Source organism: Larus michahellis, chromosome 17, assembly GCF_964199755.1.
Source record: "Larus michahellis chromosome 17, bLarMic1.1, whole genome shotgun sequence".
Lineage (NCBI taxonomy): Eukaryota > Metazoa > Chordata > Aves > Charadriiformes > Laridae > Larus > Larus michahellis.
The window spans coordinates 2,495,604-2,516,629 of record NC_133912.1 but is presented as its reverse complement, the minus strand read 5'-3'; the positions used below and the strand labels follow the sequence as shown (position 1 = coordinate 2,516,629).

Below are 21,026 nucleotides of genomic sequence, written 5' to 3'. Positions count from 1 at the left end.
AAGACGCCCCTAGAAACACTCAGATTTAGGGATCCAGGTGGGAGACCCTCCCTCACCCTAAGGTTTGGAGGGCTTTGAGCCGAAGCTTTGGTTATCACACATCTCTGGTTTTCATCAGCACATCTATTTACCTCCGATTCTCCTACGGCACCTGTCACTGAGGAATGCAGCATCGCCATGTTCCACAGGTACGTCTGTGACTTGATAATCTCATTTAAATACCAATCACAAAAGTCCATATGCAAAAGACAATGCAGCCCTTTCTTCCCTCCACACGTGTGTGGGTGTACGGTTCCCGCTAGCGTTAGAAACAACTCCAGGCTGATGGGAATCTTGTCTCATTCCCACCGACTTTATTTGCTCTCACCTGCCCCATAAAGTACCGAAAGAACAAAGTTCTGTTCGCTTTCATGTGGATTTTGGGGAAAGAGGACATTAGGCATAGCGTGTCCAACCCTGGCACTGCCTTAACGTGCAAACTCAGCAAAGTCCCTGCATCTCACTGGACTTGTGTTTGCCCCACAGGTGAAACGAGGATGATCATACCAACCACACAAGGTCGTTGCAGGTCTGGAAAGTACTCAAACGGAAGCCACAAGGGGAGGCAGAGGTGTGACTGTCTCACAGCTTGCTGAAGACATTTCCCATTAATAGATTGCATGAGCACTGCACGGAGAACTCTCTTTTGTGCCATACAATTACGAAATTCCTTAATGTGCCATTAATATATATGTTAATGTTGAAGCAATGCATGTATCCTGTTATTGTGCAACCAGCAATGTTTCCACGGGAACTCCTCCAACAACAGGCACATATGCAGCACATGGTTTTTCAAACCAAAAATAACTTTTTTCAGGTTTTTTTTTTTTTTTTTTTTTTTTTTTTTCTTTCTCCCCCCCCGCCCCCCCAATTCTTCTGAACCAAGAAAGATACTCTGCCAAAGATCAGCCGTGGCTGCCAATTTTCACATGATGGTGTTGTAAAGAAAAAAGTCTGCGGGGAATATTTTTTATATTTCTCAGACACCACCATTACCACGCTCCTTTATGTGGCACTGCTGGGATGAAACTCTTCTTAGATTTGGTATTTCCATGCTCTCCCTGCAGACAGCATGACAGTGTTTTCATTAACCTTTGAAATGGGGGCCGTATCCCACCCGCAACACCATTAGATAATCTGTCCAGAGAACTTAGGCAATTATTGGCATTTATTACTCTACGATGAAAAGCAGCCAACACTACCAATCCACTGAGCTGAACTGGTTTGCTTTGCTCAGCAATGGCATAATAGTTACAAGAGGTCTTTTAAATTCCAAGGGCTAAATGAGTCTTTAATATACATTTGGTGAACCACATATGAAAAAGAGCTTCAATTCTAACATTTTTATTTTTTTTTTTAAATCCTACTCATCTTTTTCTCTCTCTTGAAGTATGGATGCCATGCTGTCTCTGTTTCCACCCCGGAGGATCTGCTGGAAGCCAGATCCAAGGTCTTTCAGTTTATGTACAGCGTTAGAAAGACTTGCTTGGACACTGCAACCGATTCCACTGTCTTGAAACAGATTGTCTCCAAGTAACTCAAGAGACCTTTTTTAAGTCTTTTGCCTCCTTCCTTTATTAAATCTTTCTATAGAAATGAAAATCTGGAAGTTAGATGGATGCAGTGGTGAATGCATACAGAAATATATAGTCGGTTTAATAAAGAGATGACGCCTGTGTCTCGCCTGTGTATCCAGACCACCACCACCACGCCACCACCACCTCCTTTACACAAACAAAATGACATAGTGGGGGGGAAAAAGCGCAACTGAAACTAAAGCAAAATCAGAAACTGATAGTCTGATACCAGAATTGGCTCAAAATAACTTAAGATTTCAAATTATTTTAGTCCTTTATTTTAAAAAAAAATAATAAAACAAAGACAGACTGAATTTAAGGCATTTCAATAGCTTGCCCCTTCCAAGTTCATAAAGTTTCAGACTGACAACACATTCCTACTCCTTTCCAACTTGGAAGGAACAAAGTAATGATCTCTAAGGAAAAAGAAAAATCCTGTATTAAAACAAAAAGCCAGGTGAGTTGTCTTTGCATACGTTATGAAGAGGCAAAAAAAAAAGGTATCATTTTAATTATTTTCTCCTCTTTGTGGGTCACCTTTCATTAAATTGTTGAGAATAAAACATACTCCCAACCAAGACGTTAACATCTCATTTCCAGTACTGCTTGGGTGAGGAGACCAAATAAAAATAAATGGCTTCTACAATAAGACACATCATCCATCATCAGCATGTAAAACGCAGTCATTAATCACAGAAGCAACCTACTTATTACGGGCATTCAAGCACTGGCAATACAAATGCTTATAAAACAGGGACTCCTTTCATAATTCCCTGCCCTTGTCTCTCAATAGTTTAGAGGATTAACCCTTTTACAACGAGGGATGGGCAAACTGGTTTTGCCTAATTCCAAACCAACTTGACGTCATGGGTTCGAAAGTTCGACTTGAACTCAAACATTATCAGATGCAGTTTGTGCCGAGGGGAGACAGCGAGAGCGAGCTCAGGGAGCAAAAAAGGAAGCAAGACAGTGAAAAAGCAAACTGAAAAACCCAGCAGGACACGGACAGAATGAAAAAGGTCCAGTAAAGGGTCAAAGGATGGATAAAAATTGCCCAATGAATGAGTTGAAGCCCCTACGAAGTAATAAACACAGCTTTGTCTTAACCCCTATCTTAGTGTGATTTGTGGGGAAGTCTCTTCCCTCCTACAGACTTCCCTGTGGTGGGAAAAACATACCGATTTTAGTTGCACTTAATTAATCCTCACGAAGAGTACAGTTAAACATACACAATCCCCACTGAACATATTACGTTAGGCTTCTCTTGCATTTCTCAGCAAAGGATTTTACGACACTTTGCACAAGTGTGCAATGAACTGCTGTTTTCCTTTAACTGATGGGAAAGATGAGGCATGGAGTGAGCACGTAACCGGCTCCACGTCGCATAGCGAGACAAGTGGAGATGGCCAAACCACCGAGCGTCCCCTGCAAAGTTCTCAGCTATTCCATGGGTTCTGTAAAATGACAAAGTCCGCTCAGCTATCCCCGCTCCCAACAGCGGCATGTCCCAAGCTGCCAGATAACGAACGCTCAGCAGAAAACGTTCATCCACTTGCAGTCTGATGCAATGCCTTTTCTTTTTCTACACGCCCAAAACTTCTATTGATTTCAAGGAGTAAACAAGAAGTGGGGTCAGGAGGGAAATCAAGAAGTGCTGAGAAAAGCAATATTTGGACATAATCTGCAGCATGCAAAGGGTTAAACTAGAGTTTAAAATACATGAACTTCACTATTTACTGATTGTTGTAAAAAGTGAGACATCTGAATGAAGAAAATTCTTGTGGAGAGAAACCAGATGAGGTATGTATTTGAATTTTCTTACAATGTGCAAACTGGGCCCCAGTTTAACCAAAGGCAGCAACTTTCCAAACACTTAAATTAACTTTGTTATCCACTGGACAAACATTTCCAATGTCTGTATCAATTACTGGAGCCAAATGACCCGTGATTGGCTTTGGGGAAAACAAACATTTTGAGAAGACAAATCAAAAGAGTGCGCCACATTTTAAGCCACACTAAGGCTACGCACCAGGTACCGGGAATGAACACTTAAGTTTCAATTAATTAACAAAGCGGCAACAGGCAATAGCAGCTATTCCATTATAACTTCTTTTCATAGGTAAGAAATACTCAGCAAATACCTTGCAGGCATGACTGGGTTCAGGGTAAAGCGGGCTACGTCCTGGCAAATCGTCAGCAAGAAGTTCAAATCATCGCAGAGGCACTCAGAAATTCAGCACCGGCTCTGCTTCCAAAGACATATCGGGAGTTTTCCCAAGATATTTCCCCTAAAGGAAATGTTTTTCTTCAACCGAAGCTGCCATCAAGGCACCGTGATGAATGAAAGCGTTTTCAGTATCCTTCACTGTCCAAAAGGATTTTCTATCCCGTAATTTACTAGAGGAAAGCACCATTTTTATTGTGCAGGCTCAGAGATAGAGAAATATTATCAGCAGATAAAAACATTATCAATGGGTTTGCTTTTTGAGAGGTAATACCAAAGTTAAGATCACCGGTGAGTTAATACGAGTCAAACAAATCACGCCTAGGCTGCACTAAGCAGCCGGTACCTGTGACTAGATAATAGGAATGCTCAGTTTTTAAATAGCTGTCAACTGATTGTAATGCATTTTTACAAGTTGTGACATGACTAATCGTGCTAATATTAAGAAGGGAGAAATAAGGCATGGATCACAGAAATCAGTTTTTTCAAACATATTAAAGCCACAGATCATCAACTATCGCTATCAAGTCGCCTGCGTTGCTTTCACGGTCTTTGTTTACTGATGGGGAAGACAACGGGCAGTATTTTTTCCTAAGCTGAGTATGTGCCTATGTCAATGTTTATCCCGGTTGTACCCCTTTTTCCCGATTAACACTGCCGGATGGGTATCACTTTTACCCTTCTCTGAAGGACAAAAATTTCTATTTCGTAGTTGCAAGCTCTTTAGAAAGTGTTAGTGGAAGCTATTAATTGATCCTGCTATTAATAGAAACGCATGGAAAACAGAAAAGGATACAAAAAAGGCAAACCAACCATGAACACTGTGACAGCACAAAGGAAATAATGAAATAATTGCCAAAGTGAGCATGCCAGACTGAAAACAAAGTCCATTTAGCCAGCTAACCAGCTCTGCAGACACCCCAACACCCCTGAGCTAGCCGCGCGTGCAGTCAGATCAATCTTTGTCCTTTCCGCCCGTGTCCCATTTGCTGTCCTTTCACCGCTCTGCAAGCGTCCAGCATCTCCATCCACTGCAAAGACGCTTCACAGAGCCCAAGCAATGCCGTGCCCGTACCTCAAACACAGATCAGGCCCTATCTTTCATTTTCGACACAGCTGCTGGGGAAGACAGAAAACAAACCAGAGCAACTTCGAACCCTTGCAGCGCTTGGCATTGCCTGGGAGATCATCTCTCTGTGGGGACGAATTTAGGTCGTTCGGAGGGACAGGAATGACACCAGTTAGCAGCTATTCCCTGTTGGATCCGCAGCTCACCATGTCCCAAAGCTTCTGCCCGGTCTTTAGGGATGGCCCTTAGGATGCAGTACTAAAACCTCCCGAGACAGCCGACCCCGTCAGACAAGTGCAAGCCTGGAAACCCTACACCTGCCAACTCTGCGCTGCTCCAAACAGCAGGAGATGCCTTTGCCCTGCTGGAAAAGGGACGGCGAGGAGAAATTCTGAGGACAGAATGAAAAGGATCAATCCTGAATTTATTTAAAGAAAAAAAAAAAAAACCAAACCATAAAATGAATTAAAGCAGGCTTGTGAATCGCTATTTTAAAGATAATGTCCCTGATTTTCTGAAAACACCACCATATGTTGTAAAACCTGAATGTATTTATAAATCCATCTTTTTATCACGTAGGTTATTTCTTTTTAAATAATATTTTGGATGCTGTACATTGTTCAGCTGAGACAACGATGAACATCCATAACCATTAGAGTTTTGAGATCAGCTCATGCAAAAGTTTCAGCAGTTTATGAGCTGACCGTGACACAAGCAAGCTCTCCAAACCCTGACGATGAGACGAAACAACCCCGGGATTTCTCCCATCTCTTTTTCAGCGATCTTTGCTGCCTCTTCTCCTGCCATCGCCAGCCAGCCTGCGTCTGATGGACAGAAATGCAGCTGCAGTACCGATTGCTGAGACATCTCCTCGCGACAGACAGGTGCTACGGGGGTTAGGCACCAGCCTGAGAGGGCTCCGTCTCCCAGCCACAAGGGAAAAGGTTTCAACAGAGCTGTACAAATAAAATACTATCAGTCTGGGATTTCATAAATGCTGTTGTATTAGCGTAATTTAAGTGCTAAACCACCTCATAATAATGTGCTTTTAAATGTTTACAGTTAAGGCATAATTGAATTTGACTCATTTTGGCCCTGATCCAACGACGATTTAATTGACTTCAGTGGGAGTTGGATTGGGCTTTAAGTAATTTTAGCTAAAATAATCCATCAATTGTTCCTCACCCACTTCATCAAACTCCTTCCCATCGTTTATGATTGCGCTGTAATTTATTGCAGCAAGGTGAAATCAACCCTTCTAGCTTCTGGCATGGCTTCCTATCCCTCAGTGGAGAATTTTACTATTATCCGGCAACATAAAACAAATCTGCTTAAAAGAAAGCAAAAGAGCACAGCAAAGAGCAGACGGCAGAGATCCAAACTGCCGAGTACTGTCCTCTGCTGCTGCAGAAAACCTCAAATATCAGCTCCTCCACTACTTAGTCACCGCAGGAACAAAATGAACTGTTAGCAAAGCTGTCAAGAGGAGCTTTGGAACGAAACAGACAGGAGGGTGAAGCAAAATGTATTCACAAACTCACGCAAATGTTTTGTGGCAAAAAAAACCAATACCCCCATTTGCTTCAGACTTTTCACCATTATATTGTATCAGTTATTACATTACTCTCTATTCCAGGGAGATCGGTCATATTTTTCCACGTATTTCACAGGTGAATAAAAGCAGGCCAGAGCACTAGGCTTTCCTAAAAACGTATGAAGTTACGCAATTCTACGGACGTGATACATACAGCGTGCAAGTAGATACTTCCCATGAGACAGTACCACCGCTGCTAATTTTGCTTCAAAGCTGACAGGTTAATCTGGCGTAGAATACCCTATTTAAGTAACCACAAGCGTATCACACATGTTTCTCTGTCTTGGAAAAGAAAAGGAGATGCTTTTATTAAGGCTTCAACCATTCTGTGCTTACACAACAGTGTTTTGTTTTTTAATGTGCCAACGTGGGCAGGTGTACACTGGATGTGGCAATAAGTACCTGTACACTCGAAGCTACAGGGATCTGTTCTTGCTTCAACATTAGTTCTGAAGATGGCTATTAAAATTAAACTAATAGGAAATCCGGCCTCTCTAAGGTGAAATCTGAGTTTAAATAAAAAAATAATTTGCATGAGCAGGAAAACTAGCCATTAACCATCCTGGAACTTGGAAGATAATCATTAGTAGAAATATCCAAAGCCAAATGGTGAGCCAAATGTTTAACGATGACTTGAAGACTACATTGAAAACTCTCAAATGTTTAAAGATGACTTGAAGACTACATTGAAAACTCTCTTATTTTGAAGAAATTCCACAAAATAGTAGCGAGATTATACGAGTTACAGGGCAAATACAAAAGCTTCCAATTCCAATCCTTCTTTGCATGAGTAGGACTGCTGAAGTCAGCCAACTAACTACATGAATAAAAACCACTGGCACGTTAAAGAATTTACAAGATAAGACCTGAATGCGCACAACCAAACACATTTTAAGGTCACTGTAAGGTTGTTGCTCCAAATCTCACAGAAAAAAAGAGCATAAGTATTTGCAAATTTTCTGTCACCACATTTTCAAAGGGAATTCTATTTTTGTTGTATAGGAAGTTCTGGAAAACCGTTTTTCTCCTTCCTTAAAAAAAAAAAAAAAAAGACAGTGTGATTTTTTACAGAAAAAATGAAAAAACAAAGCAGAGATTTTTGTCTGGGAGCTGTTGATAAAGGGTAGTCTTCTTTCAGGTTTTGTGTTTTAGAGAGAGCGCAAATATTCTGGAAATAAATACTGCAAAACCCATAGTTTCATAAAAATCTTCTACAGGAAAAAGACTGTCTTTTCCCACTCATCATATATGCCAGGATATTCTTCTAGAAAACGTCCTCTTGTTTTTACTGAAAGTCATTTCTTCTTACTGATCTATATATATTTATGCTCTACAAAAGTGCCATCTATGAATAGGTATGTGCAGACCAGTCAAAAAATGGAAATTAAGTAGTTTTTTGTGATTTTTTATACGAGATGCTTTTCCATGTGACACACTTCAGAAACAGAGAGATTTACACAGCCAACTGATTGATGTTGACCCCAAGAAGGCTACGACCCTCGTGAATTCTCATCAGGTAACTAAGAGCAGAATCCAGCCTCCAGCATCCTCACGGCACATGTTCTACCGGCATCGCCCAGATCCCGCTGGGCTTGTCCCCTCTGGGGGCCTGGATGTGTCCAGAGGATGTGTGAGAAGCACCAAGTATATAACCTCATTGGCAACACCGGGATGTGCTAACTGCAGCCGGAAGAGATTTGAATACCAGCGCAGGGGTCCACCTTCAGGGAGAAGGAGGATTTTTGGGAAAGGCTGTTCTTCACCCTTCCCTTTAGTTACTTAAGCAGGTCTCAGCGCCGAGTATCCGAACACCTGTCCGAAATATCTGCAACTGGTAACTTGATGTTCTCCCGAGCTGCGCTCTGGCCAAGAGAAATGAGGGAGAAGATGCCAAGAATCAGTCAAAATGAAAAGTTACATGAGAGGAAGATGGAAAATATTAAGTATTTACTGTGTGAGCCAGGTCCTAACACCAAATCTCTCTATATTTTTAAAGATGTCATTAAAATGTAGCTTTGGGAATTTCACATCACTCAAAGAGCTAGAAGCCTCTCAGCTAGATACTCCTAGAATGCCAGGAACACAAGAAATAATAGATAACCCGGGGTGGGGGGTGGGGGGGAGAAATCCATCTCCAGTATTTCCCTGGATGGTAATATTAATACGACCTTGTGATTTATTGCCCTTAAGCCTACTCTGAAACTCTTGCATTCGTCTCACCCGTGCAATCCATGGTGGGAGCGATCAGACACACCGTGGCACAGAAATTCTTCCTACCAGAGCGAGAAACATGAGCAATGCAAAGAGGGGACACCTCCCCGTACAGGGCAGCGTGAGGGGACGCTCTCGTGCCCATCAGCACTTGGTCTGTCTCATCTGAGCAGCACAACATTGTGCTCCGCTCCACGCCGAGTAGAAGCGTACACAGGAGATCTACTGTCCAGCTCCCATGAGCTTGTTCTTGCGATCCTGTTCTGTTACAGGTTTTGTCTTGACTTACACAAACACAGCTGAGATCACAAACCAGGTCCTAAACTTTCCGAGGAACTATTATTCCCTAGCAAATGAAGCTCGTGTTAACGTGTTCTGGCTTCGGCAGTCCAGCTGGAGCAATTCTTAAATAGAACTGACTGAAAACGTTCGGTTGTGGCTTCCTTTCATCAAAAAAAGAAAAAAAAAAAAAAAAAAAAGAGAAAAATTTTGCAATACAGAAAGTAACTTCATTGCTTTGCCAAATGTCTCATATAAAAAAGGAAAGCGTTAGAAAGTTTAGTTTCAGGCTTCGGAAAATATGTTTTTGGTATTTTATTCCAGATCAAGTATTTTCTCTGATCTGATACTCCCCCACAAACACACATTTTAAACTTTTAACTTGCCAAAATTATTCCAAAACATTTTGCTTCACTCTGAAAAGGACAATTAATTATTATTTCCTCCACCTACCAACAAACCAAATCATGTATTTTTCTGACTACTCCTAGTATTTTTGCTTTGATGCGATGAAATTTTGTACGTGGTCCGCAAATGCAAAGCCCAAGTCTCCAGTTCCTCCAAGCAGAGCTGCACGGTCACCTCTAACTGGACAAGGTATCAAGGCAACGAGCGGAAGAAATAGATATTCAGAATCAAGAAATTAAGATCGTCTGAGCGACACCAAGCAAGAGCAGAGCGTCTCTCTCTAACCCAGTAAATGCCAGCAGCGGATTAAGAAACAACTCCAGCGAGCGTATTGAGCAAGGCGTCCACGGAGATCGTTCCCGATGTGCAGATCAATTCCAGACGATCGGCTCTGCCACCTATCGCAGAGACATGCGTGTAAACCTTCCTTCCTCACAGGCTTGCACTCAGGCCATGGAAGCGACTAAAAGTCACAAAGGCAGAGATTTCTCTCAATCATCCAAACCTGCTGACAGCGCTCCTATCGGCATCAAATCCTCTCTGGAGGCGGATCAACACACCACCAAGATACATACAGCGAGCCGTCCTTCACCCTACTCTTTCACTGGAAAACAGATGTAATGCTCAACACAAGTAAACAGAAGGAAAAACCAAAAAATCTCCTTAGCTACTGCTCTGCTCTGTTCCCTGGAGCCCAGCGAGTTGACTGGGAGTGTCACACAACTCGTTGGCTCAAAACAGCCCCACTTCTTTTTCCCCAGCTTCCCCGGTGAGGATCCTTGCCCTTGCTCATACCCAGCCGGTACTGAAGGCAGCAACGCTGCAGGACACTCAGCCTACTAGACAAGTCGGTCTTTTCCTGCATTTTACAGCAGCAAGTCGAATAAGAGTCAGAAAAATAATAACCACAATAACTTGAGAGCTGTGGCCCTAGGTCTCTATTGCGCAGTCTCCATGAGCAATGTTCAAATTAAGGATAATTTTTACAAATCTCGAGCCTTTAAACCTACATGGCTGGGTGGATAGATTTAATCTGCGCTTCAGTGCGAGCGGGCAGGCTTTAGAAAATAAGGTGTAGGTGTCAATTCTCCCAGTGGAATCCCACATTCATTAATACTTATTATAACATTCCTCCACAACGCTTATTCATGCTTAACCACAACCACAACGCTGATTACTTTCCACAGCAGGTTTTATCGCAATCACCGGGGGGTGATTTTCTGTTTTGTTCCACGTAGTTTTGCCTTTCATTGATTTCTTTTATTCACTGTTAACAGTGCTGAGATACAGACGGCAAAATTCAGTCTGGATTCCAAATTTTGAAATATCTAGCATTGAAACCTCTTGAGAGCCAGGTTTCCCTGCTCAGTCTAAGTGAAACCTGTTTTCAAATTCAGATTCTGCTCTGGCTTTGCTTCTGAAATACCACCTCTAATATTGGATCTAATCTGACAGAGAAAATTGTCAGATCCTTCTCCGAGTAGTTATTATTAGCCAGCCCATTATTATCCCTCATACGCCACTTTTTGGCATTTCTGAACTATATTTTCCGCTAAAGTCATCAAAACATGTAAAAACCAAGACGGACATCCTGAGAAGCACCAAGCTCTTTAAAATTAAATTTCGTGGACAATCTTCAGCAGTTACAGGTGAAGCCGCTTTCAAAGTCTCTAGCGTTTGTGCAGTTCACCTCGGCTGATCAGCTGGTTTTCAGTTGATTGCTACAGAAAGACTTTTTCTTGTCGGGCTAAAATGGACGGGGAGTTATTTGGCTGAGAGTTTTGAGAAAACTCAGACTTTCCTGAGGTTGAAGCTGAATAAACCACGCTACGGGAGCAGGGAGACAGTTCTGACAGCAAATTCTGACTTTTCTAGGTTTTCAGAGGAGCGGTCTGAGACATCAGCGTAAATCTGACTGCATCTTCTAAGATCTGTATGCAGTGACGTCATCTCTGAATTATCTTACATTTATTAGGAATACCTGATAGCTTCTTTCATACTGGATCAGAGACACCTACAGAAGCAACACTTTGTATTTTTCAGGATTAATAGATTTCCTTTGTCATTTTACCTTCAATTTTTTGTATTAAACTATAGAATTATACTGATCACTGGAAGATAAACTTAATAAACACAGGCAGTTTTCAGAAGATTTTTTTTTTCTTCATATGTTTGCCCAAATAATCAGAAAAACAGCCCAAACAGTATTGCAGCAATGTAGATTTCCACACGCTGACACTTACAGCTTTGCAATTTAAGTTGGCACCTATCGCTCTCTGCCGCCGTATAAACAACCATATTCACGTTGGCTTGCTTCCCTCAGCAAATACATTTTGGGACACAGGTCTTTAATGGACCTCGTGAGTCATCGAGCCCCAGCGCTCCTGCCATCGAAGGCACACATTTAAGACACGTAGGTCTCCCCAGCACCCAGCTCCACACACCACAAGACCAAAACTCTTTCCAACACCTTGGATTAATGACTGGGATGCCAAGGCAAACCTGCTGGGGGACGGCAATTCGACCCCAGTCAAAGACGCTGGGCTGACTGGAGGCTGGGCACGCTCAGGTTCAAGCTAGCCTGGTAGAAGGTATACCCGCAATTTTGTATTTGTTTTATTTAATGGGATTAATCCAGCTGTTACGTTTCAGATAACGCACTTTGAGCGGATGGCCTCTCATTTTTCCCCACATCAGGCCATACGCTCCATGGATTCCCTTTTCCCTTCCCACAGTGCCCTGCTTTCCCCCAGGAACTCCGTAACAGTATCCATTTAATGGAAAAGAAAAAGTTTCAGCAAGTATTTGAGCAAAAGAAACGGCTTCCACCCCGATTTTAAGTAATGTCCCAGAGCAAATTCAAACCTTGCCCAGATCAAGGCCTTTTTGAACAGAACCAGAAGGAATCTTGTTGTGAGGTTACACATAAAAACCGAGCTGTTTTAAGACGCAATAAATCTACTTTCTCGCCATGGTTTCCTAAAAGGCTGACAAGACTGACTGAGGAGCAGGAGTATCAAAGCTCATGCTTTATCACACAAGCGGTGATTCCCCGCAGGCCCCAGTGGTTGCAGGTATCACTTAATTTAATCTAGAAAGCAAAAATATCAAATATACCAGGAAAATGGGAGCTCAAAAAAAAGTTCAGGATAAGCCATTCCCAATTTCACCCTATGATAAAACAACAGAAGACAGACAAACAAACTGAAAAAGAAAAATTCAAGTCTTGAACAATTCGATATTAGAAACCTACCTACATGAAAACCTCAATTCGTTCTCCCCCTCCAAAACAAAAACAGCGCCAACTCAGAAATCCAAAATACTAATTTTAAGGAAGCAAGTCATAATTATTAGTGTTCTTTAAAGGCAACTTGTTCCACAGACCAGCAAGCAGAGTAGTAAACTTTCAAAAAGATGCAAAAAAGCTGAAAAATTCCAGAAGTTGTGGCACTTTTAAATATACGTAGAACCATACAATCCCCTTTAAACACAACTCCCCTTACACAAGTGTAAATATTTGATATCAAAGTAGCTCATTCTCTCAGAAGACAAAACCACACCAATATAAGGTATTGTATACCTGTATACCTGTAAAGCTACATTCATGCAAGGCGTTCAAATATAGGAGCAGATAAAAAGAGAAAGCAGCGCAGTCCTACCCGAGATATGTACCAGTAAAACCTTGGTGTAAATCGGAAATAAATCACATGGGTGCTCATTGGAGTTTAAGTTATAAATCACTAAGATAATTTTAAATTTTATGAGCTCCAGAACAGATCCAGGTAGAAATGAATACACAGCAGAGAGAACAAATAATTTGCACTACAAACTTTGCTAAAATAAACTGAAGACTCATAAAAAGCTCTCTCTCGAAAGAGGCAACGCGATTCTTTGTAATTCAGCCATCTCAGTTTAATTGGGATAGTTTAGAAAGGACCTGCAAGACCAAAATTGCCCATTATCAATACACAATGTCAGGAATTCCGCTATCACCAGGGAAAGCACGCAAGTTCTCCCCCGACACCCCAGCCATGATCACCCTGTCATTTATTTTTTCAAGTTATTTTAGTTACTTCGATAAATATGAAACATTTCCAGTTTGCCCTTCATAACCTCATACACTGACAATGTCCTTTGATTCTTTACCACGCCCTGAACTACAAATACGGCATTCGGATTTTGAATGTATTGCTAAAGCAAGATTTTCAAAAATCTAGGAAACAAAACAGTATTGGTAGAGACTCACCTACAAATATTTTAAAACGTAAAATTGAAAAATTATATGAGGACAATTTGAAAAGTGAATTCCTCCAGGACTCTGCTCAGTTGAAAAGCAACCTTCAGAGATCACTATAACAAACTAAGCACAGTATACATTTACACTGTAATCGCTACTTATACAAATTAATTAGATATGACATAAGTTGAAAAGCCAATAAAAATATAAGTATCATGAAACAAAATAAATAATGTTTTCATTAAGTCATCACAATCCAAAAAGTCATAAATCAAAGAGGTATTAACCACCATCTGAAAATATTTCTGTTTAAATATCTTTCTTTTTGTTATCATAATGGCTCTGAACCTGGGCATTTCATTACAGATTAAGGGTGGGTATGGCCTTGTTTATTTGGCTCAATAAATGCCACAATACATATTCATACACCAAATTTTAAGCTAATGATGGGTCCTTTTCACAAGGAATTACATTTTTCGTTCCAAAGAAAAATTTTGACTGGGGCTGGTTCCAAGCTCTTCGCAACGGGAATCTCCCCAGGGAGATGGGTGAGCTTCGCATCAGACCTCCCGCGCACTCCTCACAACTCCAACACCGGTCTTTGCCCTCACCACGCACAGGAAAATTCCCAAACGCTCTTTCCAACCCCATCCCCCTCTGCTTGATAATTTTGTTTTGTCCCAATTCAGCTGCACACGCTTACATAGTTAGTCTTTGATCATAGCCAAAAGAAAAAAACATTTTCCATTTGGTTCCCAATGTTTTTCAGAGCTCTGCTCTTAACAAAGGATGTTGTTAAACACACATGTTGCACGACTAAAACATCTTCTGTCTTTCAGCTCCGGATAAATTATAAAAGCATATCAGACTTCTGTGACTTCACCCAAGATGAGACAACTATTAACTCTTCAGCCCATGAAAACGCTTACAAAATTTGACTCCTGACTGGAGAAAAGGCCATGGCACCAAAGAGAAGCTCAGCTGAAGGAACTAATCACTCATGAGAGTTTCAAAGACTCCCAAGCCCCAGCCAGGACTCCACTGGCAAGGGAAATTTCTGTGATTTAGATTAAGATTCATTTCTTCTAGACCGCAAGAAGACCAAGGGCTCACTCCCTTCCTGATGAACTCAAGAGACAAAGGAAACGCAGGCAGCAAGTTAAATGCCATAGCGCTGTATTTCTGCTGTCTTTAGTCTCTAAGTGGTTTTGGGGTTATTTTGTTTGGGGTTTCTTTTTTTTTTTTTTTTTTTTAAACAGACTTGTGTTGGGTATTTTTTAAATTCTTTCGTATTCAGTTACCTTGGTGCTATTGCCCATTTTTTAGACAACAGAATTTCCTCTCCTTTATAATAAAAAATAAATAAAAATCCCATTATCTAACACATATAGGACTTCAATTATACCTATAAACCTTAGAAGACTTACAATTTGGAAGTGTGGACAGTTTCCTTTATGGTTTTAATCCCGCAAGCGAATCTCTCTCCGCACATCACCTCTCAAACACTGCAACTCCACAAAGCTTATTCCATTAGAAGCAGATATTCACAATCCGCCCTGACAGAGGGACAGGCCAGAGCCTGGGCTACAAACAGAGTCTTGAGGGCAAATTCATTAAAGATCCCAGGCAGAAAGAGAAATGAGGCTTTAGTTGAACAGTAACCACAGGAGTCATGCTAGCGTCACTCAGAATCCACTGCTGAATCATTTGAGGATTATTAATGATTATTTAATGAATCTATATTAGTCTTACAATGTTTGCTGTACTTGACAGAGAAGTACATATTAAAAAAAAATTCTCTCTTTTGTCCCCATGGGGATGGTGAGACTCAAAACAGCTGCTGGGAAACACCCCACCCATCAAAAATGCTAAGGATTCCTTAGCCTAAACGTGACATTCAAATCATGTTTTTTGATGCAGAGTTAGTCGGACATGCTTCTCGATGTTGGTAAATATTCAGGTGAATATTCCTTTTGGGTGCTAAAGGGAGCTTTCTTTTCTATTGCTTCCTTTTTCTGTACTAAGGGAGATAGAAATCTCTCTCCTCTTCCTGGCAGACTGGGGCCTGTGGAAGGGATGCCATTGACTCCGATGGGTGCAGAATTGGGCCCTCGCCCCGTAACTGCAAGCTCCCACGCACCGGGACATTCATGCCTATTTTGGCCAAGCACCGAATTTCACTGTCTACGCAGTAGTGAGGGATCAGCTCTGAAAAATTCCCTTGTCAGTAATATCTTGGTTAACAACCAGATCTTCTTGTATAAAAATACGTCAGCGATTTGTTAGAGAAGGCAAGGAACGTCATGCACGAATCGATCGGAAGAAATAAATGTTGAGTGAGGATCACACTATGCATGTAACCACTTTCAAAAAGTTGGTCACCGTGGGTCTTAATTCTGATCCAGCCTCCTAATCGCTTCTGAATCTTTCATTATTAATATTTACAAAATAAATATTGAAGTTGGAGGAAGACTTATGCTTGGACCAAGGGTTTATTCTACTCGTCATACTCTTAGGTAACCGAACAACAAGTTTTATATTAGCACAGCTCTACGAAGACCTGAAAAGTTCCTTCTTATTTATATTCAGCTAAGCATTAAAAACAAAACACCAAACCTAAGCCAAAGTGCAGGTCTTGAATTTTTAAACACAACAATACAAACACAAAATGAACATTCCCGGGAAACAGAAAAAGGAAAAGTAGAATTTTGTGACCTTGAAACATATATTATTTTATGGGGGATTAGTCGTTTGCAAGTATTTTTAATAGTTAGGGGTTTTTTAAGAACGTATTTTTAAGTTTCAGTTTCATCATCTGATTCTCTTAAGACATTGGGTGTCACCATTAGAAGTGTTGCCTTATGGGAAGAATATAAATCTGGAAAACTGCCTACTTCACCAGAAAAAGAGGGAGTTTTTTTCTTTCTTTTTCAAAATCTGGAATGCATTATAAGAATGATATTTTTACTTTTAACATGGATTTTTAAAAGCTCACATTAGACCAATCTGTTTGTGAAATGTAGTAATGCCCACGGTCAAGACCCAATCGCCCCTTTTGTTGCGTTAAAATCAGTGGTCTCTCTCCAGGAGAGAGATCCATTTGTATGTATTTATTTGTGGTGTCTGCGTCCGCAAAATCAACGCAAATATTTTCACGTCTTCTCTGTTAGAAATAGCCTTTCACAGGATTTAGGGTAGAAAATAATCTGTCTCAACAGCAGCTTCTCTCAGTTTTCAGATTTTCTATTAATTTCTTTGTACTCCCACAGACGGCAATGAAAAAAAACCCAGTAATGGTTTCCACGAGCGCAAGGTCGAGGCCGCTTTCTACTGGGGGACCTGTGCTCCTCTTAACTCGTTATCATTTGCATTGGTTATCGATTTGCAAACACCCCGAGAAAGATTAAAGCAGAACCCCACCGCTGCGTGCTGCGATTAGCCCTGAGGATTTATTAAATGCCATCTCCCTGGAAAACACAGGGAGCGGGAGCAAACACAACCCCTTCCGCTGGGGATGGGGCACGAAAACTCGGGTTCAGGGCTGGGTTTAGGGGAGTCTCCGCTTCGGAGGAGCGGGACACGCAGGAGTTTGCTAGTCCCACCAAGGCGAGAGAGGCTCGGGTGGCAAACCTTGGCATCCCAGCGCATCCCCCGGTTCCCTCGGGAGAGCCAGCCCGGCCCGGGGGGGCGCGGGGAGCGGGCTTACCGGCGCAGGAGTGCAGCGGCTTGGGCCGGACCAGGAGGGACGGACAGACGGAGTAGAGGGAAAGTTTCTCGAAGTAATCGCAGGTCTCCTTGGAGAGGATCTCGTCGATCATGAAGGTCTTGTAGCGCCTCCTGCCTGCCTTGGGGCGGCCGGGCGCGGCGAGCCGCGGCTGGGGCTGGCAGTGCATGGCGGGGCGGCCCGCCGGGGCTGCGGGGGCTGCCAGAGCCGCGGCCGGCCGGGCATGGGCCCCCGCCGCCTCCCAGCGCTGCCCCGGCTCCTGCTGCTGCTGCTGCTGCTGCTGCTGCTGCCGCCGCCGCTGCCGCCGCCGCTCCGCTGCCTGCTCCGCGCCGCTCCGCGCCCCCGCTATATAAACCTGCCGATAAGCATCTCTCCGCGTCCTTTTTAGGAGGCTCCGGCTGTCAATCAGGGCGCCCGCTGCTCCCCGCCGAGCACCGCTGTCACCCTGCGCCCGGCGGGGAGGATCCTCCCAGCCTCTCCCCTCCCTGCTCTCTATTTTAAGATACCGGGGTGTGTGTCTTTCGTTCTTTCTTTCTCTCCTTTTTTTTTTGGGAAAGGTTCCAGATTGGGGCTGGCTTTTTTTCCCCCCCCCTCCTTTCTTCTCTCCACCCCCCCCACCTTCCACACACACACTTCTCTAGCCTGTAATTAGTTTAAAAAATTAAAAGTGCACATCCCGCAAACGCAGGATTGAGCGTCTCTTCCCGAGCCCCTGAAGCTTTCTCCAATCGGCATCAAATCTATTCCCCAGCCACAAAGTGCTGGAGAGCGTCAGGGGGGGGAAAAATAAATTACTATTTATAGGTGCCTTGCTGAAGCAAACGCTGCCTTCTCCGGAGCGGCGTTACTCGGTTCCTGCAGCCCGAGACGATTTACTGGCAGATCCCTGCTTATCTCAGCTGGATTTTTGCAAAGATGAGCTCTGAGCACCTTCTGCGGAGGCCGGACCCCATGCAGCCCCCCCGGCAGTGCCTGGGGTGCTGTGATTTCCCCGCTCTGCCAGAGCTGGGTTTCCTCCCGGGCTGAGCCCTGAGTTTTACTTCCCTGCTCCGCGGCCTCTCTGCGGCAGTTCCCCTGATTTGCAGGGAGGACTGCTCCCAAATGGGGATTTTTGCCCGCTGAGAAATTGCACCGCGCCCCGTTTGGAGTCGGTGTGGTTTAGCACGGGAATCACCAGGACACCTTACTCAGGGGAAGGCGTATTAGGAGGAGTCTTCCCGATTTCAACCGGTTGCAGCATGGTTTTCCAGAAACCACAGCAGCTCGTAATTACTTGTGGCCACAAACTCCAAATGGGTAAAGAGAGGGTCGTTATGGAAATGTGCCACCTCCCCCAAAAAAAAATTATTTGCAGGCTTCATACAAGGATTTCAGTATAATCTGCAAAACGTTATCAGCCACTGCTTAGTTTTCATGCTTTGGTGATCCAAATGGCAGCAAACTCTTATTTTCCATTAGAAAATCTGTTTTTGCAGAAAGAAACAACCATCTCAAACTCATAAACTACCCGAGCAACTTTTATTTTATTGATCTATATTTTTAAAAGCCTTTAAAAATCTATAAACTGTCTTTAATCTCTTGCAAAAGCACCGTTTCTTTTTCAATTACAAGTATCATTTGGCTTTAAACTTCAGAGATACATTTGCCGATTTGGAGAGTCCTAAAACCAAAAAAAAAAGATACTCGCATTGTCTGTACCCTGTCAAAACTGGAAGGTGGATGCAAGGAAATATAATACTTTTGATATATCCTTTGAACTTTTTTCTTAAAAACTCATTACGTGGTTTTAAAAAACGCAGCACAGCAAAATATATTAAAACAAAGATAAAACAAAGCGGTTTGCTCATTGAGCCATTGAAACGGCATTCTCATTTAAAATAAATTGGTTGGAAATAGTTTTACTTCTTTTTATTTTGAGAAACAAAAGCGATCTTATGAACAGGAATTTAACTAGAATGACAACAACCACTAAGGAGTTCAAGGACTTTCTTCTCCCTGATGATATAACTATTTTTAAATTACTTAAGCTGTTGCTAAACAAACTGCAAATATTTAAGGAGATTTGCTGACTTCATTATGAATGTAGTTTTATGAATACTCACTTCTTAATTCAGCCATAAAACATTTTAGGAACAGACTTTCTTCGCCTTTTTTTCAGACATATTTTTTTCAGAGAACAAAATAATTACCAGTAACATTAAATTAAACAATTACTGCTTGCTGATAATTATTACAAAGAATATTTCTGAAGCAGCATCCCGAGCAAGCAATTGATTTAAATCCTGAAGCAGCAGAAACCAGCAGCAAATGGTGTTTTCCTCCACCGTGTCTCCTGGGTGTCTGGGCAGTAACTGCAGCCCCTCTACCCCCACTCCAAAGTCATTTGCATTTACTGGCTCCACAAAACCTGACAAGACGCAGCAGAGGAACGTTTCCTAAACTGGGAGCGCGATACAAGCGCTGGAAATCAGTCTTCCATGAGCCCGACAAGATCCAGCCCAGCAATCAAGAGGGGAAGGAAACTGTCGGCTGGCTTCAGGCGCACACAACTGACCGCAAGACAAGAGGCTCCTCTTGTCTTTAGACATTTCTTTCCCACATCTGAAGGGCTGGATTTCCAGAGATGTGGGGCTGGCACCTCTGCCCGTGCTCTAGAAACACTGATGCCCTCACCACAGCGTGAGCTGGCAGGTGAGATTAGCATGTCTCTACAAACATTATTTCTTTAATTAATGAATTTCTTTTTTTTAAAAAACTAGCCAGAGCAATACAGTGGGTTATGTCGTATGAAACACACACTGGCTGTCAATCAAAAAGGGGGTGCTTTGGTCAGGAATAATCAGGGGTTTTGTTTCCAACATTAATGAAGTGGCTGGAATAGCAAACATCTGCCAAGGGGACTCAAACCCTGAGCAGCTGTTGGAGCCCCCAGTACTCTTCCCATGTAGGACAGCCTCGCTGATAAGTCCTTCTCCCTAAGGTTTCTCTAGCGGTTGAGAAATGGGGCCGTGCGGGAGGGTGGAAAGCAAAAGGCATGTCAGGAGAGGTTTGGAAGGCAGGAGACTTGACGCAGTTTGCGTGCGTGAGCCCAGCACCTGCACTCCACAAATGGCAGCGTGACAGCAAGTTACCAGGATTTCTGCACATGCCCTTTTCCAAGAGGGAAGGGGGAATTAATCCAAGGGACACGATCCTGCAATTCACTGACTGAGGCAAGTTTTTTTGTGTGTAAAACCGGTATCAGAACCGAGGAGGAAAATAGCACTGCTCTGAGCTTGTCAGTCAGCAACGGGTTGTTAATGACTAAGAGCAGGGAGTTCAGCTCTCCACCAGAGAACTGAAAGTAGATCCTCCAGGAGGGCAATCATGTTCAATCAGAAAAGATCCAGCAGGAGACCTTCTGAACCAGGGTTTCTGGAGACAATTTGTTTTAATTTGGAGACAATCTGTGCTACCAGGCACTTTGCGTGCAGTGCTGGAACCCCACTGGTGCTGTGCACCTCGGGAAAATGATTAAGCACCTTAGAGTAGACTTGTTTAGTCCCAACACAAACGTTATTGTAAGATGGTGATTAAGGCCATAGGAATTAAGCTGCTGTATTACTAAATTTGTTATTTAGGTAGTAGCCAAGTACCTGGCTCTGCTCAGGGAAGAGCGAGCTGG

At 42.7% G+C, this 21,026-nt stretch overlaps 1 protein-coding gene across 1 annotated transcript in view; it reads right to left on the bottom strand.

Annotated features, from left to right (window-relative positions):
- Positions 1–17,816, bottom strand: part of BARX2 (BARX homeobox 2) — a 35,567-nt gene extending 17,751 nt beyond the window's left edge. The window contains exon 1 of the mRNA XM_074561436.1: positions 17,345–17,816. Coding sequence (XP_074417537.1) covers positions 17,345–17,531 — 187 coding nt within the window. The 5' untranslated portion in view covers positions 17,532–17,816. The remainder of the gene's footprint in view (positions 1–17,344) is intronic.
- Positions 17,817–21,026: the final 3,210 nt, after the last annotated feature.